Source organism: Hemiscyllium ocellatum, chromosome 3 (assembly GCF_020745735.1).
Source record: "Hemiscyllium ocellatum isolate sHemOce1 chromosome 3, sHemOce1.pat.X.cur, whole genome shotgun sequence".
Classification (NCBI taxonomy): Eukaryota; Metazoa; Chordata; class Chondrichthyes; order Orectolobiformes; family Hemiscylliidae; genus Hemiscyllium; species Hemiscyllium ocellatum.
Genome location: NC_083403.1, coordinates 70,142,518 through 70,157,458, shown reverse-complemented (window position 1 = coordinate 70,157,458; position 14,941 = coordinate 70,142,518). Strand labels below are relative to the sequence as shown.

General features: G+C 38.8%; 1 protein-coding gene across 1 annotated transcript in view; it reads left to right on the top strand.

The window, feature by feature from the left end:
- Positions 1-14,941, top strand: part of man1a1 (mannosidase, alpha, class 1A, member 1) — a 468,823-nt gene that overhangs the window by 435,820 nt on the left and 18,062 nt on the right. The window contains exons 8-10 of the mRNA XM_060850868.1: positions 7,045-7,160; positions 9,143-9,362; positions 10,770-10,942. Coding sequence (XP_060706851.1) covers positions 7,045-7,160; positions 9,143-9,362; positions 10,770-10,942 — 509 coding nt within the window. The remainder of the gene's footprint in view (positions 1-7,044; positions 7,161-9,142; positions 9,363-10,769; positions 10,943-14,941) is intronic.

The window sequence follows — 14,941 nt, the reverse complement described above, 5'->3', positions numbered from 1 at the left end:
AAGTCTGCAGGGCAAATAAGTAATTTTGCGAAAGTGAGTGTTGCAGATGCTGGAGATTAGAGCCAAGAGTGTGGTGCTGGAAAAGCACAGCCGGTCAGACAGCATCCAAGGAGCAGGGAAATCAATGTTTCAGGCAAAAGCCTGATGAAGGGCTTTTGCCCAAAACGTCAATTTCCCAGCTCCTCACCTGCTGCCTGACTGGCTGTGCTTTTCCACACCACACTCTTGGAAAATAAGTAAATTTGACCACAGTATTATAATACAAGAAGCATTCAAATGGAGGGAGAGAAAAGGAGCATGGGAGTGCCAGGAAAATGTATAGTCAGGGAGCTATTGGGGCAAATATCCACCCCGGCTCATTTTGACAACTACTTGCTTTTAGAGAGCCAGTTTTTGGGGGCTAGCTTTTCGATGTTAATCACTCTTTTGTGAGGTGATGTCAGTAAGTAACATTGTTGTGATTGTAAAAGCCCAAGCAGATGAACCTCATAGAATATGATTCACTGATTGGAGCTGCTAATCTGGTCCAATTAGGGAGCTCTGGCTGACAGATAAGAACAGGGTGTCAGGTATTCTGATCATTCTGACAGCAGGCTGTGGGGAAGCTGAACTAGTGTGAAGAACTCTCCACATGTATGTAAAGAGTGATTTCGTGATGGGCCACCAGCCTCTGTGGAGTTATTTCAATTACTTTCTGTATTTCTGGTAATTTATAGGGTATTTGGACTCAGATCTAGAATTGAAAAATTTGTCAATCATTATCAACCCCATTAAACTGCAAGCCAAAATACACAAGGAAAGCATTAATTGCTTGGATGTCATACAACAAGCATAAATCAATACCACAGTATTTAACTTGCAAAATACTGCACAAGACGTGTAAATTAGTATAAGAATGTAAACTTGATTGGATTCCATACAGTATGGAAACAGGCCCTTCGGCCCAACAAGTCCTCACCGACCTCTGAAGAGAAACCCACCCAGACCCACTTCCCTCTGACTAATGCACCTAACACTATGGACAATTTAGCATGGCCAATTCACCTGACCTGCACATCTATGGACTGTGGGAGGAAACTGGAGGAAACCCACACAGACACTGGGAGAATGTGCAAACTCCACACAGACAGCCACCCAAGGCTGGAATCGAACCTGGGTCTCTGGCGCTGTGAGGCAGCAGTGCTAAGCACTGAGCCACCGTGCCACCATGTAAAGGAATGTTTACCTGGAACGAGAGGATGTCAGAAGAATAATGGGTGATTTGACAGAACTATGATAGGATCTTGAGCAAACTTGACAGAGTAGGTTGGAGAGGATGTTTCCTCTTATGGGAAATCTAGAACCAGATGCCACTGTTTAAAAATCAGAAGTCACCTATGTAAAAGAGAGACAAAGCAAACCCTTTTCTCTGAGAGTCATGAGTCTTTGAAATATCTTCCTGAAAACATGGTAAAAGTAGTGTCCTTGGGTATTTCTAAGGTAAACAAGCAGGAGTTTGAAAGAACACAGTAAGCCAGGCAGCAGCAGGAGATGGAGATGTCAACATTTCAGGTGTAACCCTTCTTCATTTCTGAGGTAAAGGGTTAAGTGGGAATGCTAATTTGAGGTTACATTTGGATCTGTCATGATCTGATTGAATGATGGAGAAGGTTTAAGAGGACAAATGGCCTACTCCTGTGCCTAATTCAAATGTTTGTACATTTTCTTTCAAAATAACAAGTCAATTTTTTGACACATCAAAAGTCACCACCCTAAACCCATCTTATGTAAACTGATGAGGTCACGCTAATGCATTTCCATCACATTCATAAAAGTAAAATATTTTAATCAGATAGCTTCTTACTGCGTCTCAGATTTAAACTGAGCAATTGACGCAGTATTCATTGCAATTACATTCACGACAATTTTCTCATTGAGTCAAAGAATCCCTACATTGCAGGAAGTGAGCATTCGGCACCGTTCCTCTGAAGAGCATCTCCCTACCCCCATCTCTGTAACCCCGATGGGGAATTTACCACGGCTAACCTAGCTGACTTGCACATCCCTGGACACTATTGGGCAATTTGTTTTAGCCAGTACCTCTAATCTGCAGGAGTTGTTCCTGAGCACATAGTGATAGAGATATAGAGCAAGGAAACAAATCCCCAGTTTAACTCTTCCTTGCCAACCACATGTCCTAAATTAATCTAGTCCCATTTGCCAGCATTTGGTCCGTATCCCTCTAAACCCTTCCTATTCATCGACCTATCCAGATGCCTTTTAAATGTTGTAATTGTACCAGCTTCCACCACTTCCTCTGGCAGCTCATTCCATACATGCACCACCCTCTACGTGAAAAAGTTGCCTATTAGGTCTCTCTTATGTCTTTCCCCTCTCATCTTAAACCTATGCCGTCTAATTTTGGACTCCTCCACCAGAGGGAAAAGACCCTATCCATGTCCCTCATGGTATTATAAACCTCTATAAGGTCACCCCTCAGCCTCCAATGCTCCTGGGAAAACAGCCCCAGCCATTTCAGATTCTCCCTATAGTTTAAGCCCTCCAACCCTGGCAACATCCTTATAAATATTTACTGAAACCTTTAAAGTTTCACAACATCCCTCCTGTAGGAGGGAGACCAGAATTACACACAATATTTCAAAAGTGGCCATACCAATGTCCTGTACAGACACAACGTGACCTCCCAACTCTCTCACTCAATGCTCTGAATAATAAAGGAAAGCATACCAAATGCCGCCTTCACTATCCTATCTACCTGCAACTCCACTTTCAAGGAACTATGAACCTGCTCTCCAAGGTTTCTTTTTTTTCAGCAACACTCCCCCAGACCTTACCATTAAATCTACATGTCCTTCCCTGATTTGCCTTTCCAAAATGCAGCATCTCACATATATCTAAATGACACTCTGTCTGCCACTCCTCGGCCCATTGACCCATATGATCAAGATCCCATTGTACTCTGAAATAACCTTTCTCACTGTCCACTGCACCTTCAATTTTGGTGTCGTCTGCAAACTTACTAACTATATCTCCTACGTTGACATACAACTCATTTATATAAATAACAAAAAGCAATGGAGCCAGCACTGATCCTTGTGGCACACCAGTGGTCGCATTCTTCCAGTCTGAAAAGCAGTCCTCTCACCATCACCCTCTGTCTTCTGCCTTTGACTGAGTTCTGCATCCAAATGGGTAGTTCTCCCAGTATTCCATGTGATCTAACCTTGCGAACCAGTCTACTGTGAGGAACCTTGTCAAACGGCTCCTTAACTTATACTAGAGATACTAAATTCATTTGCAAGTCATTCATTACCTCTGATTTCAAGTTTTCCTCAGACCTAACTGGCTGAAATGTTCCTTTGTAGACAGAAACTATTCACTCTTTGCAGACTTACTCCCTCACTGTTTTACAGCTTCTCTGCCACCTCTCTCTCACCACCACTTCAGCCTCCCTGTCTTTCCCAACCAAGAGGTAGGATCAATTTGGATGGACCTTAAATGGAATAAGACCCGTTTAATTAGACAGAAATTAAATTGAGAAAATAAAGAAAAATATATAACAAGGATAATACAGCAATTATGGAGAATCTTTCTCTTGGTTGGAGAAATTAATTTCCAGGATTGACTGACTTGAGTTTATTAAATGTGTACAAGATAATTTTATGCATCAGACTATTGGGGAAATAACTTGAGAATGGACTATTTTAGATTTTGCAGATTGCAGTGATACAGGGTTAGTTGATGATCTTGTAGTGACTCTGGGGAAAATGCTCATAATATATTAAAATTTGTCATGGAGTTAGAAAGTGATTTAGTCCAGAAACAAACTAAGGTTTAAAGTCTAAAGAATGTAAACCATGTAGGTTTGACAGATGATTTATTTCACGTGAGTTCAGCTATATTCTATAATATTTGATAAGAAATGGCAATCTGATAAATGGTCCTAAATATTGATGCAAATAAAATTAGAGATAGTGTTAGGTTAAAAGAAAGTCTTTGAATGTTGCTGTTTAGAGTGGTAAACCTGAAGATTTAGAGGATTTTAAGATTTTGAAATTCAACAATTTTCAACAAAACTTTTCATGAAAATACATATGGAAAATCTAGCAAGAGTTGTCAAACTGGATGGTTATGAACTTCAATGGGTATGTGAAATGAAGAGACTTTCAAAAGTAAACGTGGAAATTTTACAAGCAGAGACAGGACCAATTGTAATAGTGAATAAAGAAATGACACATGGATGATTGTTGTATTTAGTTCTGGGCACCATATTTTATAAAGGATGTATTCTGCATTCAAGAGGGTGCAGAAATGATTTATGAAAATTGATTCGAGGTTGAGACCAAAATGCTGAGGCTGTGAGTGTGTTTGCTTTTGAAAAGAGAAAATTCAAAGGAGATTTAATAAACATGTTCAATGTCGAGGGGTTTGGAGGAAGAAAATAAAGAAAAACTGTCTCTTGGACAGAAGAGTGAAGAACCAGAGGACATGGATTTAAGCTGATTCTTTTTTCAAAAAGCGCAGATAGAACAATGGACAAAGAAAATTTACAATCCAGGAACAGGCCGTTCAGCCCTCCAAGCATGTGCCGATCCAAATGCACTGTCTAAACCTATCGCCCAATTCCTAAGGATCTGTATCCCTCTGCTCCCCACCTACTCATGCATCTGTCCAGATGCACGTTAAATAAATCTACCATGCCTGCCTCTACTACCTCTGCTGGCAACACATTCCAGGCACCTACCACCCTCTGTATAAAGTACTTGCTGCGTGTTCCCCCTTAAACTTTTCACCTCTCACCTTGAACGCGTGCCCTCTCGTTATTGAATCCCTGACCCCGGAAAAAAGCTTATCTCTAGCCATTGTCTATACCCTTTGTAGACCTCAGTCAGATCCCCCCATAATCTCCTTTTTTCTCATGAAAACAATCCTAACCTACTCAACCTCGCTTCATAGCTAGCACCTTCCAGACCAGGCAAGATCCTCGTAAACCTTCTCTGCACCCTCTCCAAAGCATCCACATCCTTTTGGTAATGTAGCGACCAGAACTGCACACAATATTCTAAATGCGACTAAGCCAAAATCTTGTATAATTTTAACATGACCTGCCAGTTCTTATACTCAGTACCCCATCTGATGAAGGCAAGCATACCATATGCCATCTTGACCACTCTATCCACTTATGCAGCCATCTTCAGGGTACAATGGACCTGAACTCCCAGATCTCTCTGCTCATCAATTTTAACCAAGGCTCTTCGTTTACAGTATAGTTCGGTCTAGAATTAGACCTATCAAAATGCCTCATCTCACATTTGCCTAGATTTAACTCCGTCTGCCACTTCTATGCCCAACTCTCCAATCTGTCTATATTCTCCTGTATTCTTTGACAGTCCCCTATGCTTTCTGCCACCAAACTTGGTGTCATCTGCGAGCTTATTGATCAGACCACCAATTCCCTCTTCAAGATCATTTATGTATATCACAAACAACAGTGGCCTCAGCACTGATCCCTGTGGAACACCACTGGTCACCTTTCTCCATTTTGAGAAACTCCCTTCAAGTAATACTCTCTGTCTGTCACATCATAAACATGGTGGATGCATTGATTTTAATTTTCCAGAATTTTGTAGAATTTAGAATATTTAATTTATAATAGAACAATGATGGATTTTGGAGAACATAAACTGAAGTGGTCGTATTTGTACCAGATCGTAGGGCTGCTCTCTCATTAGCGAGCAATGACTGGTGGTGGTTTAACCTGACGGTCAATGCGTCTCAGGTGATGGGAGAGGTTGAGAAGGAGACACTTTTGTGATAACCTCAGCCGATGTGGGAATTGAACCTATGCTGTAGACGTGACTCTTCTTAGCCAACTGAGCTAATCACCATCCCAGAATACAGTGCTGCTATTCTAGAAAAGCAGAAATAAAGTAGGGAACTATCAACAGATCAGTTAGTCTTTTATCTGTCTAATGGGAAATTACAGAATTAATCACAAAGTATATAATAACTGGGCACTTTGCCCATCATGATATTAATTTTCGAGTCAAGAATTTATGAAAGAGAAATTGTGTTTGAGAAATGTACTATCATGTCCACTCACAATCTTAAGGATATAGTTGTACTGCCTCTTTAACAGTGATGGAGAACATTTTAGCTTGTCTGGAAGTAGCTATCTAACTCTCCATTAACGTTTAGCTTGAACTTGATGTCATATTGGGTATATAATCAGTAATATATGAATTCCTGTTATAGAAAACAGATTAAGCAGTCCACAGAGTCTCCATATTGCCTTCAAAAATCATTGTGACGTCTTTTATAATGTTTGTCAGAAACAGGCTCTGCTGCCTGTGTTCTGAAACATTAAAATTAACCATACCACTATGCCCCATAAATCTCTTTCCTGGAAGGCAGCACGAGATTGAAACCTCAAATGTTTTCCAACTATATTTCCTACTCTAAATAATCACATCCTTTAGCTAGAAAATGCACAAAGGTTGTGTCTAAGAATGGGCATGAACAGTAATCTTGCAAGAGAAAAATAAAATTTCTCTTCTTGTAATGTGTCATTAGTTGGGTAGTAGGTATTGCAATGGAATGTTTAGCTGTGAAAGGAGAGTGGCATCACAGCTGCATCTGCATCTTGGATGCCATTTTTAGCATCCTAGGTTAAGAAGGAGCATATTTTTTCAAGATTATATTTCATTGAAAGTATTAATCACTTAATCTCTCATCTTTATTAATGTTAATATTGCTAGATCAGCTTCTTTAAATACAACTAAGTAATATTCTGAAGTGATGAGGACAAATGGCTTTTTATTGTTGCGTGAATGGTTAACTAAATATCACGTTGCTTAACATAAAAACAATCAAAGGTTTTAGATCTGTACTTGTATTTATGTCACACATTCTGGTATAGTCAATACATTAGTTAATGTATGAACTGTCAGTAATGTGCTATATGCGAATGAATGAATTTATCATTGTTTGCTTCGTGTTGAGATATCTTCTGGAGCTTACTGGTTTATATATCTGGTCTTTCAGATCACGTATCAGTTGGAGGGCTTGGAGACAGCTTTTATGAATATTTGCTCAAGGCATGGCTGATGTCAGACAAGACTGATGAAGAAGCCCGGAAAATGTATTATGATGCAGTTCAGGTAAACAGGGCATTTTAATCTTCCATCTATTCTCTTGGTAATACAAGTGAACATATGGTTTCCTGAAAAAAAAGTGATGCAGAAAATGTGAAGCATTTAATGCTTATATTTGACAAGTTATAAATTACAAATTAAATAGATAATCATTTTTTAAAGTTTGACGTAGTTAAATTGAACTGCTGCTTTTAGGAAAGAAATGTATTTATTTTCTTTGTTTGCCTGTTACAGAATAATACAATAATCTGTCTTCAATACATCAAATGATATTGCGTGGAACACTCACATTTTAGGATAAACAAGTTTATAAATATTTCTATTCCCATTCTTTCCATGATTGGATTCTATGAGGATGCAATGTGGACCTCAGGGTGACAAACACAGCTAAACAAACAGAGCCTTTGCATGATGTTTTCTTGAAGCATGTCCCCACAGTAGGACCTATGGGATTGTCACTTGCATCTTTGCCAAAGTTCTACATAATTTTTAGATCACGTTTCTTACTCTGAAACCAGGAATGTTATTCTAGCAAATGTCAAAATCTGAAAAGACGTATTTGGCTCCTTCAAGCATTGCATAAAAATAGGATGTGAATGTTCCTGCATATATTGAAAGTTGACCGTCTTAGTTTACCATTTAATTAAAGGGTCCTTCGTTTATCGTGTGAATTTAATTTGGCTCCAGTTTAAACAAATGCCATCTGACTGGAAGCAATCATCTTGCTTCCATTCACCCATTTATAGCAGCAATATATATGTAGCCTGACTGCTTTCTAGCTTATTAAAACAAAGTAACTACAAGCAATTTCACTTACGTTAGATGCACTCATTACAAATTATCGATGAAAAATGAACTATATTTCATGAACTCCAGTGTCTCACATCCTGAGTAAAGTGTTTGCCGAATAAATTATTTGTTCCATTTTACAATATAATTGAATTGTAGAATCAGTATAGCCAATGATGAATTTAATGCTGTTGTAACATTGGAAATCCAGTTTCTTAAATTGCATTTTTAAACAGTCAATTTGACTCAGTGGTAGCATGCTCAGCTCTGGATATAAAGTTGAGGTTTTAAGTGTCAGCTGAAAGATTTGAAGACAATCCAGACTGACTCTTCAGTGTAGTGCTGAGAGAATTCTGGTCTGTGGCTGATGCTGTATTTCTGGTGTGATGTAAAAGTGGGACATCTGTCCTCACAGCTAGATGTGAAAATCAGATTCAAAGAAAAGTAGAGGTATTCACCTGATGACCTGACTATACCCTTGACAATATTAATGGGATTATCTAGCTATTAACCTTGTTGCTGTTTGTGGAACCTTGCTGTGAGTTTTCCTATATTACAACAGTAAATATGTCTCAGAAATATTCCACTGGCTGTAAAGCACTATGGCATGTACTGGGGATGTGTGAAGTATTATGTAAATAAATGTATTCAATTGAACTAAAATTGATTGCTTTTTTTTTTGCTTATTCAAAGACACACAGCAATTGTCTTCAAGAATTCAGGCACATTCCTGATTTTCTTTTAGCGCTAAGTTTGAATGCAGGAAGGAACTTTTTAACTTCAGCTTGTTGGTGTTTGAACCCTTTGATATTGATAACACATAACTGGTTGAAAATAGCCCAGTGACAAATGTTGTGTTGCAGTAATGTCAAACTGCCCTTGGAAACACACTGGGGAGAAAGGAAGGCTGGTAAATTATTCTTATTTAATTCTAGCTCCTGTTTAGATTATAAAGCTAAGTGATTTTGGAAAACCATAAATGATTCATATTTAGTGATCTGAGCATCTCTAATGGAAAAAAAATAACTGTAAATTGAAGTGACCAAAGTATTGATAACTGACAAAATTGTCAATAGTTGTATGTCTTAACATGGAGGAGCTATATGAATACTAGAAGTTTGCTTATGGTCAGACAGCCTATGCTACGACAATGTATTTAACCCAGAAAACATTTAATAGTGATATTTTTATTCTCACAGGCAATTGAAACGCATTTGATTAGAAAATCCAATGGAGGCCTTAAATATATTGCTGAATGGAAAGGTGGATTACTGGAGCACAAAATGGGCCATCTGACGTGTTTTGCAGGAGGAATGTTTGCACTAGGTGCAGATGGTGCACCTGAAGAAATTCGCAGCCATCACATGGAACTAGCTGCTGAGATTGCACGGACTTGCCACGAGTCTTATGACCGTTCAGGTACATGTCACCTGTTAATGTCTTTACTCTCAACTGTTTTCTCCCGTTCCCCATGATGTTGATTCTTTGCTGACTGTAATTGCATAGGGGTTGGCCAACTTCTCCAAGTGTCCATTTTTCACTGATGATCCATTCCCTGGCATAACAGTAGCTAATTCAACCGCAGGCAACATTGCAGTTTCTTCAGATCCTGCTGTCGCCTATCATCCACAGCAGCACACTTTCAGGGAGGAGCATCATAATATGTAAAATATACAACATGGAAACAGCTGTGACTGCCTAATCCATTTGTCTTGATGTTTAAGTTCCCTAGTAACGAGGAGCAGGACTCTTGGTTTTATTTTTGCCTTCTTCCCGAAGGACATTGAAGTTATTGGGAGCCAACCTTTACACTATTCCATTCTTCTACTCACACATATTTCCTGAATAACTCTCTAATATTCTTCAGCAGATGGTAACAAGGATGTTGAACACAGCACTTTATGCCCTCTTGCTGTGCTTTTATGAAGTGTAAAAACTTAAGGCAGATGGCAGAATTAAAGTAGATGCAGAAGTAAAGTGTAAACTCTTGGATACATAATATTAGGAGATCATTTGGGTCTGGATTCATAGGAAAAATAACTTTAAAAATGCTATTGAAATAATATTAACTCAAAATTAATGTCAAGCAAATTATATGGTTCAAAGGACTTGTCTAAGTTAGATGTGTAAATGAGAGGGTGGAATCATTCTCCTTATGCAATACAGAGTGCTGTAAAACAATCAGCCATGCAGTTAAGGCTAATTACTGCTAAACAAGGGGTCTAATTTATTACTGATGTCTTTACTGTGATTTCAGTGAGACAGATTACTACCGGCTCTCCATGACCACTGCCAATTTCTTGTCATCTCTCTCTCTGTTGTCAACCTGTTTATCTAACATTCAGTCCTGGATGAACTGCAATTTATTCCCATCAAACTTTAAGAAGACAGACGCTATCATCCTTGGCACCTCACCATGTAATCCTCCTATCTTATCAGCAGTTTGAAAACTGCAAACAAAATCAAGATCACAAAAAAACTCAAACCTTCGCCAGCTTATTTCAGCATTCTCTTTTATAAATTCTCTCCCTGCCCCTATTGCTTTAAAATATAATTTCAGTATTTTGAGATTCTTCACTTCATAATTTAATCAGTTGTTTCTAATCACTGAAATTTGTGTTTTCCTGTCTTTATACTCGAGCTGTTTTTTTCTTGTACTAATTTAATAAATGAACCACATTTCAAAGGGGAACAATTTTGAAAATTAGTCATTTAAATTTTTGATAACATTAATTTTGTTCCAAAATTTTTACTTATGTTATAACTGTAATGTACATATTATTTATTACATGGTTAAATTATTTTGACCTACTCTTAAATTTACAGCCACTAAATTAGGTCCTGAAGCATTCAGATTTGATGGAGGTGTTGAAGCTATTGCAACAAGACAAAATGAGAAATATTACATCCTGCGACCTGAAGTCCTTGAGACACACATGTACATGTGGAGGCTAACCCATGATCCCAAGTACAGGCAGTGGGGTTGGGAAGCTGTACAGGTATGTATTTTTCTCCCTAGCTTTAGTAAAACAGCATGTATTTGACCAATGTACCTTTACTATTTGCAAACATTATGTTTCCATGATCGTGCATGGTAACTACTGTTAGAATATACGTTTGTTTTTCATGATTCATTTGGCCCTTAGGCCTGACCATCATATGATGAGAAGGGTAACTTTAGTGGCTAAACTTCAAAAATAGTTGCATAGATTAATGTGTGGGTACATCACAATTCATAGATCGCAATGCAGGTATTACTGTGTACTACCTGCTCATTTGAATGATCTCTGTATACAACTAGCACTAACCACATGGTTCATTGCCTGGACACATCAGCAGAGTGACTAGCCTCTACTCTGCATCTCCTAGAGGGCAGGTGCTTTATAGCTGTGAGTGCTCCTGTGCTTTTGAATGTTTCACTTCGAGATCAGGTGGGAGATGTTGAAAGAAGGACAGTTGCTCTTTACCTGTAAGAACCCAGAACGCCACCACACAGTCAAAAGACTTTGGGAGCAGATAATGCTGGAGGTCAGTGCCAGCTGTCAGGCCTGAGGACCTGGTTGCAATGATAGAAGAAGTTTGGTGATCTATCACAAATGATCAAGTTCTATAAATGCTATTTCCTGTCGCTATCTGTATTAGTCGTGTGAGCCACTGCTAAAGCCGCTCAGCACTAATCCACCTTCAATCTTTAACAATAATAACTCAAACAATCAATTATTCACATGCTTCACATATACTCTTATGGGTTTAATACTGTTGCAAGCCTCACATATGCTCTTCTCAGGTTGCACATGTAGCTAGCTATTCATAATAAAAGTACATCAATCAAACCAGTTATGCTACATTCACTGATGCACTTTCATCTCTCTCGCTACACACATGTTATGATATCCATAGAGACCATTAACGTTTAAAGAAAAATTTGAGAATCTAGAGATGAACGGAAAGAAATTTTGCTTAACTATCCCATGGTTTAGACAAATAAATTTTACTATGAAAGAAACAAAGAGAATGATACAAAATGAATTTTCAACAGCCTGATAAATAGTCCAAGGCCTTCTGGAAAAGAAAGGTTCAAAGACCAAAATGGGAGAATTTTAGTGTAAAGTATACTTAGTTATGTTTAATTATGCATTCCATTGTCAAATCTAAGCATTTACCTAAGATCAAGTATACTAAAATTCTCCTGCTTTGGCCTTTGAACCTTTCTTTCCCAGAAGGTCTTTGACTACTCATCAGGTTGTTGAAATTCTTTCACTTCCTGGGACCAAACCAAAGTGTCACAGCTCTTAGGAATTGACTTTAATTCTTCTCAGTGCTTCAGCTATCTTCTGAGTTTTCAGCTTTCTTCAGACCTTTTCACTATCCACCAGCTGAATGACTCTTTGCTGTTCCTCAGAACCTTATGATTGTAGATGCTCAGCTTAAGAAGGATTTCACTGGATCTTGCTTATTCCCTTCACTTCAGCGGTGGTCTTTGTTTCTGACAGTTCTTTTGTTTCTGGTCTGCAGCTGCTTTTCAGCTCTTAGTAGACTCTTTTTGTGCCTCTGAACTTGAAGCTTCCACCCACCAACTTGTGGACTCACTGCTCCAACTCCAAAAACCTTCTCGAAAAATCCCACCAAAACTGTTTCCAGAATTTCAATCTGGGTTCCACCTTGAATTACTTGTCTCTAAAGCAACAGTTGTTTATTTACACATCTGCTAAAATTTTAGATTGATTAACTCTGGCTGTCAAATCAAATGTTTTGATTTTAGAATCCTTTTAAATAATTTAAATTTCTAATAAGTGAGTACAGTTTTATTGTCAGAATTTGCTGTCTGATGTTCCCCAATTAAATGAAGGCTTGTACCCTCTGAACTCTGACTACATACAGCCTTTGAACTGCCATTATTTGACTATTCTGGGAATTTTAGACTCCCAATATATTAAATTATTTTTGCTTACAACATTAATCTTCCCAAATCTAAATAATAACACTAAAATATAAATATGAACTAGATGAATCTAATACATAGTAGAGCACAACTGGTTGCAACAGGAGCTAACTCAAAGACCAAGATCTTAATTTGCCTTGAAAGAGATGGTACTGGCCATTTTGAGATGGCCATGGGTGAGGCTCTAACATCTAAAGTGATAGCTAATATTCCTCCATGCCTTCCCCCACCCCCACATCCCATTTCACTCTCATCGCACGCACCCTCTTGATTAACATGCTACTGATGTTTTAAAAATGTGCCTCATTCCTACACCATCCCGCACAATAATATTAGATATGTCTCCATTTCCTCCTCAGTCACAAAGAGTTGCAATCCAATCTGGCGCAGAAGAAGGTGATGACAAAAAACACGCTATTATTTGATTTCATTCTTGTAATGGTTGACTCAGATACTGATACTGTACATAATTTATTAGATGGCAGAGAAATGGATTTTGCTCATGGTGACTGCATTCTGGATTAGTGATGCTAGAAGAGCACAGCAGTTCAGGCAGCATCCGAGGGCTCCTAATCCAGAATCACTGATCCAGAATCTGGTTTCCAGCATCTGCAGTCATCTGCATCATGGTGACTGCAGCCAAGTTAAGGATAGCGCAGGGACCGTCTTGGTGGAGGGTACAGCAGGTTCTGCTGCAGTGACTTCATTTAATCGAGTGGAGGCAAAGTTGTAATAGTAATGTCACCAGGTTAATAGCCCAGACACTAGAGCTAATGCTTCGGGGACATGAGTATAATTCCTATCACGGCATGGAGTAAATCTGAATTCAAAGAATGAAAATCCTAATGTCAATCATTTAGCCATTGTCATTAAAACTTCTATGGTTCATTAAGGTCCTTCAAGATTGGAAATCTGCTCTCCTTACCTGGTCTGTACTACATTAAACTCAAGACACACAGCAATGCGGTTGGTGCTTAATTGTCCCTGTGGACTTCACCAGTCACTCAGTTTGAATGGCAGTTAGGGATGGACAATAAGTGCTGCCCAGCCAGCAACACCACAGCCCTCAAACAAATAATAAAATAAATGAGCACTTTAAGGCAATCTATCAAAGAATTTGTGCAGCGAAACATTTAGTGCATTAGGAAATCTGTTAGGAAATCTATGCTGCAGTAAGAGATGAGACTGTGATCCTTCAAGGTCAATTTCAGTCATGCAAATGCAGATTGCTGCCAGGGGCTTCAAGGGTGTCACACCAGTTCAACAGTCATTGGTCCCCCAACAGATAATTAGATTTACCCAGGGAAGTGGCATTGGCTCATGAAGCATCAATCTGAGGATGTCTCTCTATCTCTCTCTCTCTCTCTCTCTCTCTTTTGCTCATCCTTTCTGCCTGTCCCACTCTGCCCTTGACAGCCAGCACAGATTTTTTTTTGTTGCTGTGATGTTGCAATCCTCAGCCAGGCCTTCTGGCTAGAGATGCTCCAGATTATTCTCCAATACCATCAGCAATCTCTGCTACAGAAAGTCTGTAATTGTCCACAAGCCATGCTGCAGCGAGTGAATTAACAATGGATAGAAGGACTAAGATGGGAAAAGGTACATGGAAGACAGATGCTAAGGGCAATTACAGGTTATTAGTTAATTTTTGGATGCAATGTACTTAATTACATTTCTACATTTGGTTTGAAATGTGTATATGTCTGGCCATACTGCAAAATTAATAGGCACAATGTGTAGGCCCATGATGGAAGGTTAAATGTTTAGGGAGTTACATTTGTCTACGTACCAGTCTGAAGAGTTCTACACTGACAGCCCAGCTGGAAATATGCTACGTATGTTAATCCCTCCTCTTCCTGCTCTTCAACAGTTTGTAATCTAACCACAGATAAATTCTGTGTCTTTCTTAGTCGTGTGACTGTACAACATGCAGCAGACTACCATGAATTCCTGACTTTTACAAAACTCTTTCATAACTGTGCAGGTGGCAGAAATATTGTATCACAGTCTGTTCTGTCACATTCTGTGGCAACATTGCTTTCTTTCTAAGTGTGCT